At 37.5% G+C, this 27,515-nt stretch overlaps 1 protein-coding gene across 1 annotated transcript in view; it reads left to right on the forward strand.

Annotated features, from left to right (window-relative positions):
• The window catches only part of aldh7a1 (aldehyde dehydrogenase 7 family, member A1), a 74,247-nt gene extending 47,290 nt beyond the window's left edge, over positions 1-26,957 (forward strand). Inside the window, exons 13-18 of the mRNA XM_028805235.2 lie at positions 10,745-10,851; positions 17,159-17,275; positions 22,019-22,116; positions 23,946-24,019; positions 25,997-26,072; positions 26,457-26,957. Of these exons, the coding sequence (XP_028661068.1) occupies positions 10,745-10,851; positions 17,159-17,275; positions 22,019-22,116; positions 23,946-24,019; positions 25,997-26,072; positions 26,457-26,511 (527 nt within the window). The 3' untranslated portion in view covers positions 26,512-26,957. The remainder of the gene's footprint in view (positions 1-10,744; positions 10,852-17,158; positions 17,276-22,018; positions 22,117-23,945; positions 24,020-25,996; positions 26,073-26,456) is intronic.
• The last annotated feature ends 558 nt before the right edge of the window (positions 26,958-27,515 follow it).

Consider the following 27,515-nt stretch of genomic DNA (forward strand, 5'->3'; position numbering starts at 1 on the left):
AAAATAAAAGACAAAATAAGAAATTAAAATAAGACAACATTAGTTAACATAGAAAGGAGTAAGGTCCGATGGCCAGGGTGGACAGAAAAAACAGAAAAAACTCCAGAAGGCTGGAGAAAAAAATAAAATCTGTAGGGGTTCCAGGCCACGAGACCACCCAGTCCCCTCTGGGCATTCTACCTAACATAAATGAAATAGTCCTCTTTGTAGTTCGGGTTTTCACGGAGTCACTTGATGCTGATGGTCATAAAGACTTCTGCTGTTAATCCATCCATCATTGTTGGATCATCATGGTGGTTTGGGTAGATGGTAGTGGCGCAAGCCACCACCAACAGGACACCGGAAAAGGAAACAGAAGGGAGAGTAGGGGTTAGTACAGATTTTGAATGAATAGTTATTATAATCAACAGATAATGGTACACTTGAAAAAAATCAATAAATAATTTCTGTGAAAATAATAACAATAAACATTGCTGTCATTTCAGTGTGTAACGAAACAATTGGCAAATTATAAGCCTGTATCTTATGTCTGGAGAAGGATCTTGGGTTGATGTGTGACAAGCCAAATGCCTTTTTGCCTATCCATTGCTACTTAACTGTGCATTGGTGAGGCATTTGAGGAGCAGTGAACTACAAGGACATAGTACTCCTTTTGCTCCAAAGTGTCTCTAAAGTCTCAGCGCCCTTAAAGAGATTCATTCCTGTATTGATCAATACATTGTATCTCTCACGTGTTATGTTGTTCTAACAAGTAACTTTCTGGCAATTATTTATCTTAGTAGATGTCTGACCTTTATTTTAACTTTTATAAATAGAACTGATATATGCAGCTCAAGTCATCTGAAGTTAGACTTTTAAACTATCTGACTAGAGTGTTTGAAGCTATTTACAGGCATGTTTTTTATTGAGTTGAAATAGTCATTTTAACATCCACAACACAGTATGTCTGCCCTATTCAAATGGCAGCCCTCTGGCCACATGTGGCCTAGAAGCAACCTCCAAGTGGCCCAGACCATGTTCCCGCCAGAGACACAGAGAACAAAAAGAGAAAAACACATTGTGCGATCCTTCAGAAATTCCTACATATATTGTTACAGTAGTATAGACCATGAATGCGATGCGTAGCTTAGCAACATTCAACCCACAATGCAGAGTGCTGTTATGCATCTAGAAGTGGGTGTAGTAGTCTATGATACTGTGACAACCTGTCGAATTTCAAGACACACAGGAGCCGCTTCTCTGGGGCTGCTCCCCTCTAACCCTGATCCTGTTACTCAGCTCTCTCTGGGGAGGTGCCCTGAGGCCCCACAAAGTGTTTTCCCTACAGACTCCACCCCCCACAGTCCATGCAGTAGCAAGACATGTCACAATATCAACATAATGTAGAATGTATAGCAAAGCCGTGCCTAAATGAGCATGTGGTGATTTAAAACGAAATTATGTTCCCTCAGTGTGCAGTATTCATTGTTTTCATGTGTGTTAGTTACTTTTATCACTTGTGGGTTTGTGAACTGATAGCTTTGGTAACATTGATAGTTCTTTTTGATTCTATTAAATGCACATATGATGCGTTTGGGTCATATATAGACAGAGGCACAATGGTAGTGCTGCTGACTTGCAGTAAGGAGATCATTGGTTCAAGTACTGAGTCCTCCCTGTGTGGGAAGCGCTTTGAGTACTGAGAAAGTGCTATATAAATATAAAAAAATTTGTATTATTACATGACCAAAATATTTATTTCATTTCAGAAGGGAAGCAATTGATGTCACTAATACCGTGCACTGTTTTTGATTTTATGCCCTTTGAGATGTGTATGGGTCATGTGTGAGCAAAATGTTCATTTTATTTCAAAAGGGAAACTATGGAGCCCCATAAATAACAAAAGAAAAAAAACGGCTAGAACGAATTATTAATCCATTTAAACAGATTATTTTTATTTTTTCCCCCTGACTCTTATTTCAGTAGTACGGAGTCCCATTCTGTATTAATTCGTTCGAGGAGATAATTATTATATTTCCCTATTGCAGTCCAGTTCTTATTCAGGCATGTTTTGTTTCACAAGCCCTCGTTTGGGGGTCCTTGATTCCAAAGCACTTCTTTTTTTTTCAATATTTAAGAAACTTTCACAGGTCCCCACCTCCTCACCCCGTTCCATACCACCCCAGCTCATGTATAACATGACAATGTTAAAGCAATGATGAAGTGGAACAGAGGTGCTGTTCCTGCCCATAAATCTCAACCGTTCTATTCACACCCATGTATACATCTGAACTGACCTATATATCCAAGCAGATATATTGTCTCTCAACCAATATATACAGTTAGGTCCATGAATATTTGGACAGAGACATCTTTTTTCTAATTTTGGTTTTGTACATTACCACAATGAATTTTAAATTAAACAACTCAGATGCAGTTGAAGTGCAGACTTTCAGCTTTAATTCAGTGGGGTGAACAAAATGATTGCATAAAAATGTGAGGCAACTAAAGCATTTTTTTAACACAGTCCCTTCATTTTAGGGGCTCAAAAGTAATTGGACAAATTAAATAACTGGAAGTAAAATGTTCATTTCTAATACTTGGTTGAAAACCCTTTGCTGGCAATGACAGCCTGAAGTCTTGAACTCATGGACATCACCAGATGCTGGGTTTCCTCCTTTTTAATGCTCTGCCAGGCCTTTACTGCAGCGGCTTTCAGTTGCTGTTTGTTTGTGGGCCTTTCTGTCTAAAGTTTAGTCTTCAACAAGTGAAATGCATGCTCAATTGAGTTAAGATCAGGTGACTGACTTGACCATTCAAGAATTTTCCACTTCTTTGCTTTAATAAACTCCGGGGTTGCTTTGGCTGTATGTTTTGGGTCATTGTCCACCTGTATCATGAAACGCCGCCCAATTAATTTGACTGCATTTAGCTGGATTTGAGCAGACAGTATGTCTCTGAACACCTCAGAATTCATTTGGCTGCTTCTGTCCTGTGTCACATCATCAATAAACACTAGTGTCCCAGTGCCACTGGCAGCCATGCACGCCCAAGCCATCACACTGCCTCCACCGTGTTTTACAGATGATGTGGTATGCTTTGGATAATGAGCTGTTCCACGCCTTCTCCATACTTTTTTCTTGCCGTCATTCTGGTAGAGGTTGATCTTGATTTCATCTGTCCAAGGAATGTTTTTGTAGAACCGTGCCGGCTTTTTTAGATGTTCTTTAGCAAAGTCCAATCTAGCCTTTCTATTCTTGAGGCTTATGAGTGGCTTACACCTTGCAGTACACCCTCTGTATTTACTTTCATGCAGTCTTCTCTTTATGGTAGACTTGGATATCGATATGCCTACCCCCTGGAGTGTGTTGTTCACTTGATTGGCTGTTGTGAAGGGTTTCTCTTCACCATGGAAATGATTCTGCGATCATCCACCACTGTTGTCTTCCGTGGACGTCCAGGTCTTTTTGCGTTGCTGAGTTCACCAGTGCTTGCTTTCTTTCTCAAGATGTACCTTTTGTACCTAACTTGTACCTAACTTTTACAACTGTAGATTTTGCCATTCGTAATATTGTAGCAATTTCTCGGATGGGTTTTTTCTGTTTTTGCAGCTTAAGGATGGCTTCTTTCACCAGCATGGAGAGCTCCTTGGACCGCATGTTGTCTGTTCACAGCAAAATCTTCCACATGCAAGCACCACACCTCAAATCAACTCCAGGCCTTTTATCTGCTTAATTGATAATGACATAACGACGGACTTGCCCACACCTGCCCATGAAATAGCCTTTGAGTCAATTGTCCAATTACTTTTGAGCCCCTGAAATGAAGGGATTGTGTTAAAAAAATGCTTTAGTTGCCTCACATTTTTATGCAATGGTTTTGTTCACCCCACTGAATTAAAGCTGAAAGTCTGCACTTCAACTGCATCTGAGTTGTTTCATTTAAAATTCATTGTGGTAATGTACAGAACCAAAATTAGAAAAAAGTTGTCTGTCCAAATATTTATGGACCTAACTGTATATATCTGAATGGATGTATCTGTATTCGGCACTCAGAAACAACCGTGCAGCTCCAGTTTTACCTACCCTTCCTGATCTGGATTTATCATAAATGAAACACTGACAAAAAGGAATATCAGAAATCATTGTTAGACAATCTGTACTTACTGAATGCACCAATTCAGCAAATATCTCGATTGCTGGCTCATTTTTTTCTTTCTTAATGTTAAGAGACACATCACACAGAGAATTGCATCCATACACCCCTCATTTTTGTTTGTATTTGTCCCTTGATATTTGTATCTGTCAGGGGTGTTCTCCCCATGAAACATAGTCATTCATTGACAGCAGAGGTTAATAATTTGTTCAGAATGATTTTTTTTGTTTGTTTTTACTTGACACCTATGAGGCACCATAGGAAACAAATATTATTTCTAATACTGTGCACTATTTTGTTTTTTTGGACTTTGATGTGTGCTTAGGTCAGATATGACCAAAATGTTCATTTTTTATTTTCAAAAGTAGAAAAAAAGTATTGGTACTATCTCAGATTCTGTTTAGTTATAGCTTTTTTTTAAATGTTTTTATGTTCTTTTTGATGTGCTGGTGTCAGATGTGACCAAATTTAAAATGGAAACAATGAATAAATATTACTTGTTTTTCAGTACATTAATTTGTGTCTGTTTAAAACTTTATCTGCTGCTTACTGGCCTCTGAAAATATCTGGCCCAGCTGAATTTCTTCGTTTGAACATCTGGCCCAATTGAATTTGTACTTTGCTGTATATATTGGTTTCTAATGATTTAATAGTTTTAATAAAATATCTTTTCCTTAAAGTATTAAAAAGCCTTTATTATTAAATGCAACAGTAAATTTAAAATGATAAAATATATATTCACTTTACCTAACAGTTAAGAAAAATTAAATTGTAAGATTTCAACACCTTTTTTTTTTTAAACCATTTATTAATCATAATTAGTGCTGGGCAGTATACCAGTTCATACCAAAACCCGTTTTTTATTTTTGTTATGATATGGATTTTTCTTATACTGCAACACCGGTTTAAATAGCCTAAACAACGTTTGGAACGTGGCGCAGCGGGAAACTGTTTAAGGGGGCGACCCTTTTCACTGCTGCACCGCTAAACATGCATGCAACGGAGTACATGCGTTAGTGGAGGTATTGAAAGGTGAAAATGGACAGAGAACATTCTGAAACTGAAGCTGTAGAAGACGATAAAGTTGAAGAAGAACTTTTGCCAAAAAAAGGAGCCGTGTCTGTTGTCTGGAGATACTTTGGTTTTAAAAGGTCAGATGTGGACCATTATGTTCAAATGTGTGAATACTGTTTCTGTACTGCAAGCCGAGTTGTACTTGTTTTATTTTATTTTTTTTCTCAATACTGTGTAATGTACCTGGGTACTGTCTAATAGTGTGACGACATGTTGACTTAATTCTCACCATTTATGTCGAGATTAAAGTCGACATGTTGACTTTATTCTCGTAATTTGCCATTAAAGTAGAAGATCGTACACTAAACTTAATCTTAAAATGAATATTTAATTTACTAGATTTTCTCAAACCCCATCATAAGTTATGTAGCACATTAACACTAGAATTACCAGAGTCTACGAAAAAACTTGTAGGTCCGGCCCACCTTAAAACTGTTCTCACCTCTCTTTTGTCTTCTAAATGTGTCGATTAAGACGACCCAGCAAGCAGCCGGCTATTCCATCCCCCACAGTCGCAGAACGTTCACTAAGTTTTCCCAGCTCACGCCTTGTTTGATTATCTGGGAGTGACTGAACTGCTAGAGTTTTAGAGTGGAAATAATGTATCGTTATTTGGAACACACGCATTTCATGTGTGTTCCGTTTCTACAGTAATTTGTGTAAACACATTTTTAAAACAGAAACATTTTTCATATTCTAGTAGTAAATGACAAAATGTAGGTATAAACTATATAATATATGAAGCCTGAAGTCCAAAGATCAAGTAAACACTTTCACAAAAGTTTAAAGAAAAAACAACAGTTTCTGTAGAGTAGTGGTAAGTTTTGCTGAGTTGTAATCAAGAGTCCCCGGTTCGATCCCGACTCACTCCTATATTTGCTGTTTTCAGTAATGAGTTGCTCTTATTGTTAATATTATACAGTACACACATACACTTGGTTTGCGTCTGTAACACACGGTGTACATTTATAGGACTTGTAAAAGTTACCTTTTTTTCACTTTTATTCTCTCTAAATCACGATCACGATACATACTAAGTCGCTGCTGGCAGCTTATCAAGTTTGCCGTTTTGAGTAGAGAGCTGCTATTATTGTTAATATTATACAATAAAAACATACATTTGATTTACATCTGTAACAACCACTGTAAATTTATAGTGCTTGTCAAAATTAGCGTTCACGCTCGCCCCGATCTGACACTGCTGTTTTCAAATAAAGATGCGCTATAACAGAGGTGAACTCAGATCGGAGAAAACAGAAGCCATCCCCACAAGAAACGTCCCCTCACATAAAAGAACAACGCAGCTGCACCAGGCGTAAAGGCGAAAGTCCGGCGTCATCCTGCCAATCACCTGTCCTTCAAAGAAACAGCATGGCTTACAGAGCTCGCCAACGCTACACCATCCAGATCTAAACACTAGCGTGGTGTATGTGCCCAAAAAAGTCTAACTGCATTCTCGTACCATTGCTCGCGTACTAAAGTGTCAGCAGGTATTTTTCGTTGCATTACACGTGTAATTTGTGAGCATGCCCTTGACGATCAAACAGGGGAAGCTCTGCAGTATACTTGTGACTTTATGCTGTAGGAAGATAAGTAAAAGTAAAACTAGTAAAACTAAAAAAAAAAGACGCTAACTTTGACAAGTACTTTACATTTACAGCAGCTGTTACAGTCGCAAATCAAATGTATGCTTTTATTGTATAATATTAACAATAAGAACAGCTTACTACTCAAAAGTTTATTTTGGAAGACGTTAAGACTCGAACCCAGAACCTTATGAGTTGGAGTCGGCAGCTCTAATCAGTATACTACCCAAGAAGGCAGGACAGCAAGTAGCACTAACCTGGTTTCTTTTTCTTCAGTTATAGCCTTAGAAAAAAGCACATTTGTTCTGTTATATTTTTATCTTTTGTGAAAGTGTATAAAGATATTTGGAATTCAGGCTTCACACATTATACACTTCATGCCTACATTTTGTCAATTATTACTAAAACATGAAAAATGTTTCTGTTTTAACGATGTGTTTACTGTGCATAGATCGTTGTAGACACGGAACACACATGAAATGCAAGTGTTCCAAATAACGATATAGTATTTATAAAAGGTGTCATTTTGCATGCCTTCTCATTCTATACAGCTCTAAGCAACTGACAAGTAGGTAAGCAGACTTGAGCTGAGAAAACTGTGTGCCGGTGGGGGGATGTGATAGCAGACTGCTTGCTGTTTGCTGCTTATCAACACATTTAAAGGACAAAAGACGCTGACGGAGAAGTGCGAAGCGTTTTAAGGTGGGACGGATCTACGAGTTTTTTCGTAGGCTCTGGTAATTCTAGTGTTAAATGCTTTGTGTTAAGTGTTCCCCGAGCCATGTTAATCGCTACATGCTTCTTAAACTGACTTCCTCTTGTACTAAGAGGAGGCACAGGCAGCGATCACCGCACAGAATACATCAATTTCATGATATTCCTGTTCCCTGAACATTTAGAATGCTAAGATAAACACTGGGCGGCACGGTGGCGCAGTGGTAGCGCTGCTGCCTCGCAGTTAGGAGACCCGGGTTCGCTTCCCGGGTCTTCCCTGCATGGAGTTTGCATGTTCTCCCCGTGTCTGCGTGGGTTTCCTCCGGGCGCTCCGGTTTCCTCCCACAGTCCAAAGACATGCAGGTTAGGTGGATTGGCGATTCTAAATTGGCCCTAGTGTGTGCTTGGTGTGTGGGTGTGTTTGTGTGTGTCCTGCGGTGGGTTGGTGCCCAGCCCGGGATTGTTTCCTGCCTTGTGCCCTGTGTTGGCTGGGATTGGCTCCAGCAGACCCCCGTGACCCTGTGTTCGGATTCAGCGGGTTAGAACAAAGATGGATGGATGGAAGATAAACACTTGATATTTTCATGATGAAATGCATTAAAGCATGTACTATCTATCTATCTATCTATCTATCTATTAATCATGTGGGGGCACCTCGTGGAGGGTGCACTGCTGCGTCGCAGCAAGGGGGACCCGGGTTTGTGCTGCCTTGAATTTGCATGTTTTGCTGGTGGGCTTACTCGGCGTGCTTCAGTTTTTTTCAAAGTCATGTAGGATGTGAGGTTTTGTTATGCTATATTGACCCTGCTAGTGTATGTATTGCTCGTATTCACCCTGCGATGTGCTGGCACCCTGTTCAGGATTTGCTCCTGTCTCGCACACAATGCTTGCTGGGATGGGTGCAACCCTTAACGGGTGGCATAATTAAACATGTATAATGAAGATTTTTTTTAAGTTCTGAACACTCCGTGGTGTAAGTTTATAACTAGTTTTAATTTCACAAAAACATTTATCGTGTGGTGATTGGTTATGTGGAGAAAGAAAAAGGAAGGATAGGAACTGGGGGTTTGGTGCATCAGACAGAGACAGCATGCATGCAATAAAGAAAGCCCGCCCAGAAGAACATCCATTGAATTCTGTGTTCGTGTCTCCGACCACCAGATCACAAACCCGATGTCTACACAATATTTAAGTTAAACCTGTGCTATACCCATTCATACATCCAGTTTTTTGGCGCCTCGTCACACCTGCCATAAAGTTCTCTACACTGAACGTACACTTGGGGACCCCTTACTGCGAGGGAGCAGCACTACCATGCATGTTTAATACCTGCTTTAATGCATTTCATCATGAAAATTTATCTTTGCATTCTACATTTTCAGAGAGCAGGAGTATCATGAAGTGAATGTATTCTGTGCGACGATCGCTGCCTGCGCCTTCTTAGTGCAAGGGGAAGTCAGTTTAAGAAGCGCGTAGCGATTAACAACTGGGTCGGGGAACACTTAACACAAAGCATTTAATGTGCTACATTAACTTATGACGGGGTTTGAGAAAATCTAGTAAATATTGATTTTAGGATGAAGTTTAGTTTACGACATTCTACTTTAATGACAAAATAAACTATGAGAATAAAGTGGAAATGTCGACTTTAATCTCGACATAAGCGTTGAGATTAAAGTGGAAATGTTGAGAATAAGTCAACATGTCATCTTTATTCTCGACATAATAGTTTTTTTTTTTTCTTTTTCACTGTGTCCGTATTTTTTTTTCTTCACTGTGGCCCTAATACGCTTCCACAGGGCTATACCACAAATAACATTACAAATGCAAATTGCAGTTTTATTATTTATGTATATAGCTTAGCTTGAAGCAAGGTTCATATTAATGCAGTTTGCCTTAATGATGGTTCAGTTGGTAAAGATGTCATCACCAAATTGCACTTGTTTTATTTTATTTTAATTTGGTGAATACTGTGTAATGCACCTTGGCTTGAAGTCTTGGAAGTAATAGTTTTATTACTGGAAGTTGCACTATTATTTATTTTATTGTTATTATTTATTAAGTTTAAATGTAATGCTGTTTAATGATGGTAAAGTTGTTTAAAAAGTCACTTTAACGTGTCAGTGGACGGAGATTGTTAACATTAACAAAGTGTAGTTGGTTTACAAAAAATATTTACTATTTATTCCTTTTGACAAGACATGTTCAGTGCAATACAACTTTTGACAAGCACCTCTGGATATTTTACTAAGCCTAAATGCCTCTTTGGATGGTTGAAAATATGTTGTCAGAATTTTAGTTTAAGTTGTTTGCAAACTTTGTTCAATAAAAAGGCTCTATATTTTGACTGAATCTGTCATGCGATGTGATTCCTTCTCTTCATTAGTGCCACCCCATTGAAAGCTATCACTTTATGGGGCCATGCAAACTGTATTAATATTTGTGTGCACATTAAAATGTTTTTTTGTACAATGTACAATTCACATGACAGTGGAATAGGTTATTCTTAGCCAGTAATTGCAGTGGAAAATGTGGTTAACATCCACTCATGCATGGGGGAAAAAAATACTGTCCAATACCGTGAAACCGGTATAATTTTGAAAAATACCATGATATTGAATTTTGGTCATACCGCCTAGCACTAATTATAATAAACTTGATTTGAAATCAATTGCCAAAAGGTATTGCATGTTTTTGTTAACCTTTCTTGAGTCTGGAGACCCAGTAAAGTTGTGGGTATCTCCTTAGCTATACAGGTGTTTTGGTTTTTTTTTCCTCTGCTTCTCAGATGACTAACCCAGTTAGGTAGCTAACTCAACTAAATCACTTCTACAAATATTTGTATCCAAATTCTGAATATACCATGTTTATTTTACATGTGTTTTTAATGAAAATAGCATTGTTATGACTGGAATTGAGAAAATAATCTAGACAAATTACGTATGAGTTTCTTAAAAGATTGATTATAACATGTTTCCTCTGCCTATAGAATTATGTTTGCAGCAGGAACAGATGTGGCAGAAAGCCACATTGTAATCAAATTATGAGCATTTAATTTAACATCAAGATACCAAAAATTTAATGAAAATGAAAAAAGCTTTGTTGTTTTCTGTCACATATCTGCAAGAATTACATTTTTATATCAAGCGTAACATGTATAGTAAACAGATCTCACTTGGGTTAAAAATTAATTGTACAATTTGAAAATATTATAAACTGTTTTTTTGTGTTTACAGCCAACACATTATATGGTCCCCTTCACACCAAGCAGGCAGTAGAGATGTACAAGGCTGCAGTTAACCAAGCTAAACAACAAGGTGGCACAGTTGTTTGTGGAGGAAAAGTATGTATTTCAGTTCATTTTAATACAAGTGCTCCCAGGAGAAAAAAATGTCAGCAGGAGTTTTAACAGAGAGACCAGGACAATGATATAAATAATAGCTGACAAGAATTCAGTCATCAATCAAGCTTTGTACAAATTAATGAAATGTAGGGGTGAACATAATCTATACTTAGAATATATAAAAGTAAAACAAAAATAAAATTCAACCAATGATAATGAAGAATGAAAACAATGGAATCACAAGTTAATTTTCTGGCTATTTATTGTAATAAAACTATTGTAATAGCAGCAGAACTTAGTAATTTGAATCTATGACTAAAGGCAACAAGTAGAATTCTGAATGTTGTTGCTGAGTTTTATGTGAAAAAAGACATTCTTCTTTCTGCAACACTTCCTTATTAAATGGGTATGTCAGATTTGACAGTTACAACCTTATTACTTTATTGTTGCTTTTTAACCTGCATGTCTTTGGACTGTGGGAGGAAACCGGAGCACCCGTGAGGAAACCCACACAGACACGGGGAGAACATGCAAACTCCACGCAGGGAGGACCCGGGAAGTGAAGCAGTTTCCTCCCACAGTCCAAAGACATGAAGGTTAGGAGCATTGTGATCCTAAATTGTCCCTAGTGTGTAATTGGTGTGTGTGTGTGTGTGCGTGCCCTGTGGTGGGCTGGCACCCTGCCCAGGGTTTGTTTCCTGCCTTATGCCCTGTGTTGGCTGGGATTGGCTCCAGTAGACCCCCGTGACCCTGTAGTTAGGATATAGCGAGTTGGATAATGGATGGATGGATGGATGTTGCTTTTTACAATTTGACATTTTCTTTGTTGTTAATTTTAAGATTTTCTAAGATTTTAAGAATATAACTTAAAACAGGCTCGCAAGAGAATACAGGATTCTTTAAAAATCCTGTAAATCCTGTAAAAATCCTGGTTCTGACTCCAGCTGCAGTCCACTCTTTGTGAATCTCCCCCACATTTTTGAATGGGTTTTGTTTCACAATCCTCTCCAGGGTGCGGTTATCCCTATTGCTTTTACACTTTTTTCTACCACATCTTGTCCTTCCCTTCGCCTCTCTATTAATGTGCTTAGACACAGAGCTCTGTGAACAGCCAGCCTCTTTAGCAATGACCTTTTGTGTCTTGCCCTCCTTGTGCAAGGTGTCAATGGTCGTCTTTTGGACAACTGTCAAGTCAGCAGTCTTCCCCATGATTGTGTAGCCTACAGAACTAGACTGAGAGACCATTTAAAGGCTTTTGCAGGTGTTTTGAGTTAATTAGCTGATTAGAGTGTGGCACCAGGTGTCTTCAATATTGAACCTTTTCACAATATTCTAATTTTCCGAGATACTGAATTTGGGACTTTCATTAGTTGTCAGTTATAATCATCAACATTAAAAGAAATAAACATTTGAAATACATCAGTCTGTGTGTAATGAATAAATCTAATATACAAGTTTCACTTTTTGAATGGAATTACTGAAATAAATCAACTTTGTCATGATATTCTAATTTTATGACCAGCACCTGTATAGTAACCTAAATTATGTTTTTATGACATAACTACTCTATTCAAGAAATACAGTTGTTGTTTTTTATTAGTTAACTGTGATTTAGCCTTCCATCTACAAGGAAAAGTATTTCTTGATTAATTTGTTTTAATTTTCTTATATATTTCTCCTTTAATTTAAATTTCTTAGTTTACCAAATTTTATTACCAAGATGAACAGCAGGTCTTTTTTAATAATATACTAATATGCTAATAACTTCAAACATACATAGTTTCTATATAGCCACATTTTATTTTGATCATCATTTCAAGGAGCTGTACAGGTACAGTATAAATCATATTATTTTTATGTTTTAATTAGTGAGTTACCCCGAATATCTCTCCACACTATATCCAAAGACAACAGAGTGCATTGTTGGTATTGTTTTATATATTGAAGATAGGAATGATTATATAAAAAGACCTGCTGCTGACGTTATCATGACTGTCTAGTGAGATGGCCTAGCCACTTATTCAACTCCATAAATAGTACCAAGCATTCATTCTTTATGTTCACACTCTGGTCTTTTCTGTCATTGTGCTATTTTGTCAACATCTTTTAAAAGAGGTGTATTTTAAACATCATCTACCCAAAACTGATATTTTTTAATGTTTTATGTTGTTATTTATATACAGTAATCCCTCCTCCATCGCGGGGGTTACGTTCCAGAGCCACCCGCGAAATAAGAAAATCCGCGAAGTAGAAACCATATGTTTATATGGTTATTTTTATATTGTCATGCTTGGGTCACAGATTTGCGCAGAAACACAGGAGGTTGTAGAGAGACAGGAACGTTATTCAAACACTGCAAACAAACATTTGTCTCTTTTTCAAAAGTTTAAACTGTGCTCCATGACAAGAGAGAGATGACGGTTCTGTCTCACAATTAAAAGAATGCAAACATATCTTCCCCTTCAAAGGAAACAGAGAGTAAAGCAAACAAATCAATAGGGCTGTTTGGATTTTAAGTATGCAAAGCACCGCCGGTACAAAGCTGTTGAAGGCGGCAGCTCACACCCCCTCCGTCAGGAGCAGGGAGAGAGAGAGAGAGAGAGAGAAACAAAGTCAAAAATCAATACGTGCCCTTTGAGCTTTTAAGTATGCGAAGCACCGTGCAGCATACTTAAAAGCTGCACACAGAAGGTAGCAACGTGAAGATAATCTTTCAGCATTTTTAGACGAGTGTCCGTATCGTCTAGGTGTGCGAACAGCCCCCCTGCTCACACCCCCTACGTCAGGATCACAGATAGTCAGCGCAAGAGAGAGAGAAAGAAAAGTAAGTTGGGTAGCTTCTCAGCCATCTGCCAATAGCGTCCCTTGTATGAAATCAACTGGGCAAACCAACTGAGGAAGCATGTACCAGAAATTAAAAGACCCATTGTCCTCAGAAATCCGTGAACCAGCAAAAAATCCGCGATATATATTTAAATATGCTTACATATAAAATCCGCGATAGAGTGAAGCCGCGAAAGGCGAAGCGCGATATAGCGAGGGATCACTGTATATGTTATTATGTTTTATTTCATACAAGGGGGCTCTGCCCCCTGTTCGCTTCACTCGCCTACCCCCGGTGTTGGGTAACCCGAAATACATTGATGAATGTATGAGATATGTTTGTAGCTCCGTTAGTCGAGCCGTTTGGTTTTTGGAGCCGAGACAGTTTTGCTTCCGTGGTTTCAGACGCGCGTTGTAGGCGCCGACGTCTATTGTTTTTGTCCATGTGGGCTCGTGTTTGTAGCTCCGTTAGTGGAGCTGTATAGTTTTGGAGCCGTGATCTTTAGTTTTCCGTTGTTTACTGTTAGTAATATGAATAATTGCACTTACTGTTAATACGGAGCGGTTTCTGTGGTTGTACTGTTAATAATGCATCACTGTAATGTGATTCACTTATGCCGTATAGTTTGGACGTGTGAGGATGACGTACGTTCAATACGGAGTGTTCGTTTATTCTTATTACAGTTTGGACGTGTGAGGATGACGTACGTTTAAAACGGAGCGATCGTTTATTCTTATTACGCGTTGTAGGCGCCTTCGGCTTTTGTACTAACTCGCGCCTTCCGTACTATTATGCTGTGTATGGTGGACCTTTGTGGACTCCATACTTTTTCCCGTTTCACTGTGGGGCGGGGGGCTGAATCCTCTTTTTTGTGTGGCTGTGTCGTTACCTATGGGCGCGTTGCCTCATTTCTTATTTACGTTAGTTGAGCTTCTTTGTATTTGAGCCGTGACGTGTTGTAGGCGCTTATTTACGTTAGTTGAGCTACTATTATACCTCCGGTGCCATGTGTGTGTTTCATGTGGTAGTCGTTGTAGGCGCATGCGCCCTCCGTACTATCTTGGGTTTGACTATGCTGTGTTTTGTGGACGTTTGGGGACGCCGTACTCTTTCCGGTTTGATTGTGGGGCGGGACGCCGAAGCCTGTTGTGTTTGTTTTGTCTGCGAGTACTCATATTATTGTATTACTGTAATGTGATTCACATATGCTGTGGAGTCCATATCTCTGGGGCTTCTGTACCATCTCGGGGGTCTGCCTGTGGTGTGTTAGACGCGCGTTGTAGGCGCCCGCACCGTAATGTGATTCACATATGCTGTGGAGTCCGTATCTCTGGGGCTTCTGTACCATCTCGGGGGTCTGCCTGCGGTGTGTTAGACAAGCGTTGTAGGTGCCCGTACCTTCCATACTATGTCGGGTTTGACTATGCTGTGTAGTGTGGACGGTTAGAGTTCCGTATTGTCTGTGCTCGTTGCTTTATTTCGTATTTCCGTTAGTTGAGCTGTCGGCGCCTGCGCACTATGTCTCCTGCGTCCATGGGCATGCCATGTACCTGCGTCCATATCCAGTTTATTCTCGGTTAATAATATGGATGTGATTTTTAGAGGTGGCTGAGAATTTTTTTTTAATCTCACATTTTCATGGAGAAAGGGCATACAGTTTCTGAAAGAATGGGACCCAATGTCACATATTCCACATGTGAAGCATGTCAAGTAATCTAGTCACATGCTCACAACATGCAAAACACATCTGAGTTTTGCTAAAATAATGTTAAATAAATAACTAAGGAAAATGAAAGTTAAGTCTGCAAGCAGGAAACCCCTTTACATGGGGTTGTGGTTTTGAAATAAAGACAGAATTTTTGACCAAGGAATGAAGGAAGAGGCAAGTCTGATTCAGTTATACTGTCCAATAGTTAATCATTCTGGCTAAAGCAAGTTTTATGTTTTTACCTTTTATTTTATATTTGTATAGTTTTAATTTTTTTTTTTTTTTTTAGTTTTGTCATTTGTTCTTTTCTGTAACCAGTATCTGCTGTGGCATTGTACAGTACACTGTACTATTCATGCACATTTACAGACTAATGAGACTAACATCAAATACTACTTATTATACCTTAAGGTGTAAAGACAATAATTTAATTGAAATACAGTATATAATAATTAAGAACTCACTACTATATACAGTTTATTTAGTTCATTAGTTTTCATAAAATGAATGCAGCACTTAACTCACAGTACTTTTTTCTGTATACATTATTTTAAATTTTGGAGGCATATTTGTAATATATTACAACAGGGGTTCACAACCTTTTCTAGAAAATGTTTGATTTAAGTTCACTATGTTTTCACCCCCTATAAAAGTAATATTACATTTGAAGATAAGTCAAATTTCTCATTTTCATCCATCCATTTTCCAACCCGCTGAATCCGAACACAGGGTCACGGGGGTCTGCTGGAGCCAATCCCAGCCAACACAGGGCAGGAAACAATCCTGGGCAGGGTGCCAACCCACCACAGATTTCTCATTTTAGAACCTCAAATTAAATCACATACAGTACTGCAGCTGAACAAATAGAACTAAAAAAAAATACAACTAAGTGCATAAGATTTAAATATAAATTGAGAAGTTTATCTTTATATATCTCAATAATCTTGTAAAAGTGTCCCCAGTGAAGCACAACTGATGATCTTGGGTTGGGGAATCTTGCAAAGCATCAAGCGACAGAAGAAGATGACACACGATCAACAATCAAAGTGTTTGGGGGATTGGAGACTTCCATGAAGCAATGGGTGCTGGTGCACCATTAAACAGTGAAACACAGCCGACAAGCCTTGTCCTCTGGTAACACATGCAGTGCAGTTTAAAGACAGATGCGCTGCACAAATAAAATTGCTGTGCTACTGCTGGGACCACCAGCAGGAGAGATGGGCCGAATGTAAGCAGCAGGTGTTCCATCCAGTTCAGTCTCCCTCTCTCAAAAACATCAATCAAACTTTGAAATCAGTGACATTTCACCATCAGGGCACAGAAATCAATACCTCACCTCATCCATCTCTATGGATTATTGCAAGGTCCAAATTCCAGTCTCTTAAAAAAATGTTATTTGCCTTTACAGATGCTCCGCTATTGGCAAGGAACCTGCGAGAACACACATTTATGATGCTTATTCACAGATGACAATTGCTCACACAATGCTCGATTCTTGTTATATTTTAGATCAGAAGCACTAATTAGCAAGTGACGACACATTGCAAGGCTCCAATCGCACTACGATAAAGTTGAACAATACACCTCAGTCAATTTTGGTGAATTGCGTTGCAGCCTTCCTTTTTTTTTGTACCCCATGAAGTGACATGCCTATATATGCAAATAATAGATATTTTCAACATGAGTAATGCTCAGTTTTTTTATTTTCTATTTTAATATTTTAGTAGTTGCACAACAGCATGTTTTTTTATAGTTTATTTACTATATTTTTTAAGGTGATGGATCGCCCTGGTAATTATGTGGAGCCTACGATTATCACTGGTCTGTCTCACAATGCACCGATTGTTCATACAGAAACATTTGCCCCTATACTGTATGTTCTCAAATTTAAGGTAAGGATTTGTTTTTAACTTTTCGAGACTCACAGTTTCTAAAGGTTTTTGTGACCATTATCCATTAAAATAAATGTACAAAACAATCCTGATTTATTTTTTTACTTATCAGTTTGTTTTTTGCTGAATAACTAATAAAGTAAAATTTGTTTTGTGGTGTTTGACACTTGAAACTGAATTAATGTAATTTTAAAACTTTTTTTTATGTTTGCATATATAAAACCTTACAATTGAAAGATGGTATCTTTGATTATATAGTACAATTCAAAAGCCATAAGTCACCCAACAAAGTTATTTTTAAACTTAGTTATTATGAAAGTATTTATTTACTAGTTAAAATGCTATGTACATCAGAATAAATACAAACATTAATACAATAAAACATTTCTAGAATTTCTTGTTTCCAGAATATATTAATATCTTCTGACATGACTACAACAAAACACTAGAACTATTTCATGCATTTGTTAATTTCCACCAGCAGCACTACTGATTTCAGTTACTGAAGAAGTGATTAGCCAGACCAGTTGTACCAGTGGTGTAGTTGTACATTCAAAATGATGTATTCAGTGGCAATCTCAAATACTGATGGGTCTCATAAAATGTAATCAAAACCTAAAAAGCTTTCTGCATTCTGATAAGTAGTACTTACAGGTTACTTCCTTAAGAGGCAGCATCTGGCAGATTCATCTGGCAGCAAAGTACATTCTTCAACTTTACAAATCCAGTCTTAAAAGAAATTGTATCATTGGATGTGTGGCTGCTAATAAACTTTTCCTGTGTAAAGACAGCAAGCAGAAAAGATTGCAGTATGCAAAACACCATAAAGTATGGCTTGATAAGCCATTTAAAGGTAAAGGCGTATGTTTCATGGTCAAGCATAAACTGGTATGGCAGTAGGAATATAACCATTTTATCACACTACTGCCTACCACAAATGTGGAGCTCCTGACAATTAAATGCAGACCATTCTTTACTTCCCTTGGGAGTTTACTTCAGTCATGGTCACAGCTCTGTATGTTCCACCTCAAGCGGACACTGTCACCGCCCAGGCAGAACTGTAGGAGATACTCTGTCGCTACCAGTATTAAATCCCGGATGCTGCCTTCATCATGGCTGATGCCTTCAGAAGGGCTAGCCTCAAAAAAGAGAGTGAGAACATTTGTCAGCACATTACATGTTCTACCATAAGGACCAGGATACAGGATCGCTGCTACACTCTTTTTAAAGAGGGTGAGCACAGAAGGTGCCTCGGTTGGGCAAATCTAACCATGCCTCCATCTTTCATATGCTCAGATATAAACGTTAAAGCAATAATCTCCAGTCACACGTGAGGTTGTTTGTTGGACAGACCAATCGGAGGCTATTATTCAGGACCTATTGAGTGTTGCTGACTGAGAAATGTTCAAACGCAGTTTTGATGACATCAGCCTGTTTTCAGAAACTGTGACTTGCTACTTTGAATATCTCATAAATAAAATAGCACCAAAAGTCATCATCAGGATTTACCAAAGTAAAAAACCACTGGTGGATAAAACAATTTGTGATACACTAAACACACCTCTGGCAGAGTAACTTAATTTCTACCCATGCTTTGATGTGAATGTTTCTAACACCAGCCAGTGGTTCAACACATCTTTGATGGGAGAATGGTCAGTGAGGAAACAGTGCTCACTTTGTCACACTATGTAAGGGGAAAATTCAGGAGAGTAAACAACAGGAAGGCAGCAGGTCCAGATGGCATTTAAGGACATGATCTCAGCTGATCAGCTTGCACTAGTATTCATGGTAATATTTTATCTCTCCTTAATCCAATCTGCTTTACCAACATGCTTTAAAAGATCTACTATTGTTCTTGTACCTAAGAAAGCAAATCTAACCAGTATAAATGGCTGGTGTCCCCTCACACTCATGTGTATAGCAATGATGTCTTTTGAGAGGCTAATCAAAAATCACATATGCCCTTCTCTGCCAAAAGAACTGGATCAATTACAGTTCTCATATCACTACAGCAGATCTACAGAGGATGCCATCACTTTGATCATTCGTACGGTACTGGTCCATCTGGACATCAAGAAAGGGAATTGTGTGTGAATGCTATTAATAGACTATAGGTTCTGCATTTAACATAATAATTCCATTTTACCTCATCCCCAAGCTCAGTGACCTATGTCTGAGCATTACATTGTGCAGCTGGATTTTTACTTGTGTCGGAAACTCGACACAGAGTCATGAAAAGGTTTGGGGCAGCCACCCGTATAATTGGTTTCCTGGCTGCAATGTTGTGTAATAAATATAGCACTGCTGTGCACAAAACCGAGTCCGAAACAGAACTTAGGGAATAGGGAAAAGGTGCAGGCTTTTAAAGGGGAAGACAGGAAGTGAGATCATAGAGGTTGGGCTCATGAAGGTCTTCAGCCATTGGTTCGAGCCCAGACGTGACATCACAGGGGCTGGAGCCGGCAAGGTCTCCTTCCATAGGCTCGGTCCCGGAAGTGACGTCAAGAGAGCCAGGTGGAATCTCCTGTGAATGGTCTACAGGAAAGGGAGAAAAAGAATCCGTGCACTCTGCCACATCCCGGTATGCCTCAGAACTGCCCTTATTCAAGCCCTTTAGCTGCCTCCCATGTGCACGTGTGTGACACTTGGTTTAAGTGGATGGCCACACCTTATCCCTCATTCTCAACACAGGCGGTCCACAGAGCAGTTTTCCGAGTACTCACTGTACACATATGACTACATGGTTGCACGTGACTCTAACATCATTGTCAAGTTTATTGATGACAGAGCTGTGGTAGGCCTTATATCTAACAACAATGAGCAGACTTACCTGGGTGAAATAGAGAGGTGGTCACACTGGTGTCAGGACAACGATCTACTCCTAAATGTAACTGATTTTTTGACTTTACAAGGAAACAGCAGAGGCACTTCCACCTTTTCAGTATTAACAGCACTTGGGTGGAGAGGGTGAATAGTTTCAGATACCACGGTGTCCACATCACAGAGAACCTAATCTTGTCCATACACATTGACATCTTGGTAAAGAAGGCACAGCCATGTCTTTACCACCTCAGATGCCTCAGGGATTTCAACCTGCTCTCCCAATTACTAAAGAAGTTGTACACATCCACCATTGAAAGTGTCCTCACTGAAAGTATTACTGCTGGGTTTGGGAACAGCATGCAGCAAGACTGCAAGTGTGGTCTCAACTGAAGGCATCCCTGTGCACTCCTTGACCTCCAGGACATGTATAGCAAGCTATGCTGAACAAGAGCAAAGAAAATTATCAAAGATACCAGCCATCTCAACAATGGCTTATTTTCTATGCTGTAGTCAGGGAAGCACTACTGCCACCTAAAGTCCAGTTCAGAGAGACTGTGGAATAGCTCTTTTTCCACATACCTGTCTGCAGCTTGAAAAAAGAAAGAGTCTAAATCTACACAATGCACTATTGTTAGCCCTCTTACATTAGGTTATTTAAGTTATTAAGTTAACTGTTGTTATTATTTATTGCATATTTCAAAATTTATTATTTTTTGTTTTTATCAAGTTATGTATTATTGTTATTGTCCTTTTATATTCTTAAAGACACAGACATTGGAGTTGAGCAACTAAGCATTTCTCTACATATTGTACTGTATGTATAATTTTTATGTGACAAATAAGTTTGATTTTATGTGATTTCACAAAATGCTGTAGGAACAGTGACCCCAAGTTTGAAATTTTGTACATTTTTGCTTAACAAAGATGCCACATCAATGTGTCAGAAGAAATGTAGGTGAGAAATGCGAGGGGGGACCCAAAAAAAATGGAATTTTGTTATTGTTAGGTTATTTATTTATTTCCGGTTATTTTTGGGTCCCCCCTCGTACCTACATTTTCTGCAGCCTTCTGTGAAGCATGGTGAAGACACTGACGTGATCTGGAGGTGCTAGATGCCAATGTAATCATTGTAAACTTAGACATCTGCAATGAAGTTGTGTCATGGAAAGTAGTTCAGATGAGTTCACTAGTGAAAGCATTTTGGATACTATAGCAACATAAGTAGCAAATGAATGTATAACAATTTCAGTTGTCAAATTTTTTTACTGAAGTCTTCTGTCAACATGTGTCACTGGTTTAATTCTCATCTCCAGCCGCTATCTGTTTCTTCGGTGTTTGCATGAGTTTTTCTCCAAGAATTGTGTTTTTCTTTTTTCATACGACATCCTATAAGACATGCATTTTAAATCAGTTGGTGATACTGCACTGACCTGCGTACATCTAAGATGGCCCTTCCTTGTCCCTGTTGCTACTATGATAGGCTCTGGCTTCCTGTAACCCTGAATTGGATTAAGGGTGGTTTGAGAACATTACATTAAGACTTAGATGATTTTTTTTTCCTCCAGCTGGGTAGTTTAATTTCTTGTATTTAACATATTAATGTTATTAATGTGGTTTGAAGTGACCAAATTGTCAAATTTGATTTCTTTTTTGTCCAAGGCCTTTAGAACACCCCTCCCATGGCTTTTCGTATCCTTGTTGCCTTCGACAGTGCCTATCTGCTTGCGCAAAAGACTACCTAGATAATTTAGGAAATTTGAGTTCTCTATCATTCTTGAAAGTACTGACAATGCTGTTAATTAAATTTGTAGAGCTGTGTCCTAGCTGGTTAGAATTTATTGTTTGGGTTTTTTTAATATAGATGGTGACCGTAATACTGTAAAATTGTAGGAGATTAAGTGGAGATTGTTTTTCTTGCAGTCTGAGTGTGAAGCATTTGCTTGGAACAATGAGGTCAAGCAAGGATTGTCCAGTAGCATATTTACTAAGGATATGGGAAGAGTGTTCCGCTGGCTTGGGTAAGATTTACTTTTATAGTTGTTTTTGATAAAGATTGCTGTGAACGTTTATGTTCATTTATTTGTGTTGATTTTACAATAATAAATGAAGTCCTAATTTAGCAATTGAAACCTCTGTCGAACTTAATTATCACACCTTTATCGGTTTTGCAAGTACTGTAACTTGAATGTTGTGTTCAGGTGTTGCTCTTAATGTTCTTCAAAACATTTTACCTTATAGCATTACTCTGTATTTAATGTAGAACCATGTAGGCTTTGGTTTAAAATTAAAATCTTACTGTTTTAACTAGTGTTGATGATATGAAAGTCAAGTGAAAGAACATTTTGTTATATATAGCAGGCTGCTTGCTGCTTGTATATGTATATATGTATGTGTATATATAAATAAATAAATATATATATGTGTGTGTGTGTAGATATATATATATATATATAATATATAATATATATATAATATATATAATATGTGTATATATATATATATATATATATATATATATATATAATATATATAATATGTGTATATGTGTGTGTGTATATATATATATAGATATATATATATATATATATATTATATATATATATAGATCTACAGTATATACATATACACATATTATATATAGATACATATACACATATATATATATTATATATATATATAATGTGTATATATATATATATATATATAATGTGTATATGTGTGTGTGTGTATATATATATATATATATAATATATATATATATATATATATATATAATATGTGTATATATAATATGTATATATATAATATGTATAAAAAATGAAAGAACTCAAAAGGACACAGAAAAAGGTTTTTGGTGCAGCCGTCTGTATACTTGAAATAGCCTGCTGTAAATGAAGGTTGTGGTTCAATATTGTACAGACTTCAGTCCAAAACAAGAACACACGGACAAGTAAACATGGCAGCTTTAAAGTCAGGCAGGGGAAGTGATGTCCTTGGGGTTGGAACTGGAAGTGACGTCATCGAATCCAAACGAAATTTCCCGTGGTCGGTCTGCTGATGAAAAAGAGAAAGTATCGGTGTGCCCTGGTCTGGTGTGGAATTACCTTCATTTGAACCTTTTAGCTGCCTCCCATGCACATGTGTTTGACAATATATACAGTAAATATAGATACAGATATAGATATACCGTACTTTGTTTACCTTTTTATAGAAGTTCAGTAGGTAAATAAATAAATAAATATTATAACAAAAGTACAACTAAAACCATAAAACACACACCAACATTACTAAAATGATGTAAAACTTCTGACTTTGCTAAAGATAAACTCAGCAGTCAGAGTCATGGTGAGGCATTATATAGATGTATTTCCATTGGTATAAAGAGTCCCAGTAGCGTTTCTTGTTGCCTAAAAGTTCTTAATAGTTGCTTGTTAGACAGAGGATTTGCAGCATTGTTCATAATGGCAGAAAGTTTTGTTTTCATTCTGTCCTTTGATGAGAGTGAAGTTGTGTGCGAGTAACTGCATGTAGAGTATTTATCTTGTGGACTGACTGTCACACAGTCAAACTTAAAACCTAATTAATGAAATAAATAGTTCAGAAAATTGGTAGATAACCTTGATACAGCAGTCTTTATGTTTCTTTAATGTAATATAATTAACCCTGAAATAAAGGCATCATGTATTGCATTTTAACAGAAACCTTTTCACCATGTCATGTCTTTTATACAGTTTATATTGTTTTCATATGAATGTATCTGAATAGTATTTCTAAAAACAGTCTTCATTTTTGATGTCCATTTTTTAAATATTTAATACATATGTTTATTTGTTGTTTTTATTTTCAGACCAAAAGGATCAGATTGTGGTATTGTCAATGTCAACATTCCAACAAGTGGCGCTGAAATAGGTGGAGCATTTGGTACGTTCACTTGCACTCTGTGTTAGAAGTGTGGGATAGTTGCATCATAGTATCCTCCTCAAAAAACTCTGAATTATTTGATAATGCTTTACTATATTAAAAGCAGTGGGATCACAGAAATCACACTCAATAAGCGAGTCACTTGTGTACATAGCTTACCAGAAGTTATACAGTGAATTTAGAAAGTATACAGACCCTTTCAATATTTTCACATTTTGCTATGTTGTAACCTTGTGCTAAAATCATTTAAATTCTTCCCGTCTCCCACACAACATTAAATTCTCCAGAATGACAAAGTGAAAACAGAATGTCACCGCACTTTACAAGAGTATTCTGTCTTGTGTGGTTTGGAAGAATACTTTCTATGAGGCAGCCAAAAAAAAAATCTTAAGTTTTTAATTTGCTCATTGTGTATTTCCTGTAGGGTCATTCTTTTTGCAGTATGACTTCAGTGCTGTTTGCCTAACTGAGGTTGTCATACATATGGTAACTAACCCAATTAATCAGAAGGCACTCACGGTTTTTATGCTTGCTTCCTTAAAGCTGACTGAGATATGGTACAGTTTTTCTTACCCATGTTTACCAACAACTAGTGTTAAAATCCTTTACATACAGTAATAAAATGGAAGAAGCACTGAAGTAGTGTATCAGATGAAAATACAGGATGAACCAAAAAGAAGTACCACATTTCAAATGTTTATTCTCCAAAAACACTACAAGATAAAATAAATTTCAATACGACACAAGAAAGGGTATACAGAATAGATTTTTTTCACTTTGTTTTAAAAATGATGTCTTCAAGGTGGTGGCCATCATTAGCAATACTCTCTTCAAAACGATTTCTGAACGCTCACATGACTCATTCAACCATTTCAAGGGGAGTGGTGATTTTGTGGCGAATAGTGTTCTTGAGGGCTTCAAGGTTTTGAGGTCGGTGTGTGTATACCTTCGACTTGAGCTAGCCCCACAAGAAGAAATCGCACAGAGCGAGATTAGGCAAACATGAAGGCCAGCCGACATTGCCATGCAGGGAGATCAGCTTCCCCGTATGAGCTGTTGCTCCATCCTGTTGAAACCAGGCATCCACCACATCCGTTTCTTCCAGTTTGGGGCCACAAAAAGTTCTCTAGCATTTCAATGTAATGTTCTGAAGTGACGGTGACCGTTGCTCCCTTCTCCTCAAAAAAGTAAGAGCCTATAATGCTAAAATCTGCAATGGCGCACCAAACTTTAACATGCTTACTTTGCAGAGGTCTCTGATGAAGTTCACGAAAGCGAAAGTTTTGCTTATTTACACAATCATTAAATGGAAATGTGCCTAGTCGCTGCACATGATGATTGCATATCGATAAACAGTTTGCAGAATGTTCGCACACAACTCTTTGCGGCACTCCCAGTCTCTCTCAGTAAGTTTCTGCCCTTCCATCATTTTGTATGGATGTAAATTAAGGTCCTCATGCAAAATCCTCCTAAAAGACATGTTGGAAATGTCTAAGGCAGAAGCATGTGTGCGAGCTAAACGTCTAGGAAACTGCAAAATTGATGCCCTTACAGCTTGGATGTTTTCAGGCATTCATACAGTCTGAGAACAACCTGGAGATTTTCTGTTCAATGTTGTACCCGTCTGTCTAAATTTAGCCACCCACTGAAGAATTGTTTTCTGATTTGAGATGTCATTGTTAGGAGGAAGGCGTTGCATTTTTCCTCCCGTGTCTTCCAGAAACGTACTTAAGCAGTGTGTTAACCACTGTCAGTGCACATACATATTCATCCTACTAATTAAGAAGAAACACTGATGGAGCTCTTGTAGCATTTCCAGTATTATTATATGCAAAAAGTATGCAAAACTCAATTTTCTCCAAAAGACAGACTAAACCAACATGCAACTATACATTTATGTTAATGCTCCTTACTCTCCTTTTTTAATGAAAATGAAGTGCAATTGTAGGAATTTTTAATTTAATATTTTCTTTTCAGGGGGAGAAAAGCACACTGGTGGAGGCAGAGAATCAGGCAGCGATTCCTGGAAACTTTATATGAGAAGATCTACTTGGTAAGGCAATGTTTAGTCCCTTGTGTTATTTATATTATGGATTATTTGTCTAGCCCTGCTCATTTATGTTTTCACCAATAATGCAGACAGTATTCATGCATAGTGTGGTTTATAGTAATGTTGTGGCACAGTTGTATTTCTGCGTTAGAAAATCAAAAAGACACATTTAACCAGTTGTCTAAAGTAAAATTATTGTAAAAGAAAATATTGAGTGTATTTACCTTTGAATGAATCCAATATATAATTACTGATTTCAGTTTTGTAGAGTTGTTTAGTTCATTGTGAAATGTAATTTCCACAGAGTGAGCTTCATTTTATGCAATGCTGACTTTTAAATTACAATCTTCTTTATTGTAAATTAATGTTGTAATTTATTTTTTTCAGCACTATCAACTACAGCAAGGATCTGCCTTTAGCCCAAGGAATTAAATTTGAATGAAAAAATCAAGAAGAATTTCCCAGCAGATTTAGCACTTTCTAATGTATTTTTGCAAAAAAAAGCTGATGAATTTTTCAGAATCAAAATACTGTCCCCATATGTTACATAATGCATAAATACTTTAAATCAAAAAACTAACATTTCAGAATGCCGTCCAACTACCACATTTCCATGTGAAATTTCCATTTCTTATGTGAGCATACAGTAGCTTGTACAAGTTATAGATTTCATTTGACATTTTCTGAAGCACTATAAAATGGTTGCCTGTGTCCAGAAAATCAATGTGACGTTTCAATATAACAGTATTCATATAAAATATGCAGAATTTTTTCCCCTTTGTTTTGTTCAATTTATAAACTATCATGATGCTTTCTTTAAAATCTTCTTTTTATATGTACAACGTACATATTTGTGGTAGTTGCATTAAATATAAATTTATACCAGTACAGTGCTTGGAATTCTGTTCATGGTCATTTATGTTTAGCTTTTAAAAAATGTACCTACCTTTTCATAAGGGTTGGAAGTGTTCTGAACTGACTGCATTTACCGTAGCAGCAGTGACGTTAGAAATCTAAAAGTGGGTGGTCTTTTACTAAATAGGGTGGACACTGTTCTGGACCTGAACTCAAATTTTAGCATGAATGTGTGTGTAAAAGTGAAGCCAACACAGAGAAAAGGGTATAGCTGCAGTAGTTCATTCTGTTCTGATATTTTCTTTTTTAAACCAACAGTTCTTTCCTTTATTGTACCCTGGTGAGCATACCTTATACTGTACACCCTGCAGTTAAGTTCTGTTTTGATCTGTCCTTGTCAGCAATAAGGGCAAGATATTTGCCAGTGATTACTTTAGCTCTGCTTTTATTTTTCATAATAGTAATGTGGCAGTTGACTCCAGCAAAGCATATTTACCAGAACTCAGTAAAGTAGATGTCTTGTTGGGTTTAACGTCTATAGCAAACAACAAATTTGTTCTCAGATTTGTCAGGTAAGTTTACCAGATGTTT

Source organism: Erpetoichthys calabaricus, chromosome 7 (assembly GCF_900747795.2).
Source record: "Erpetoichthys calabaricus chromosome 7, fErpCal1.3, whole genome shotgun sequence".
Taxonomy (NCBI): domain Eukaryota; kingdom Metazoa; phylum Chordata; class Cladistia; order Polypteriformes; family Polypteridae; genus Erpetoichthys; species Erpetoichthys calabaricus.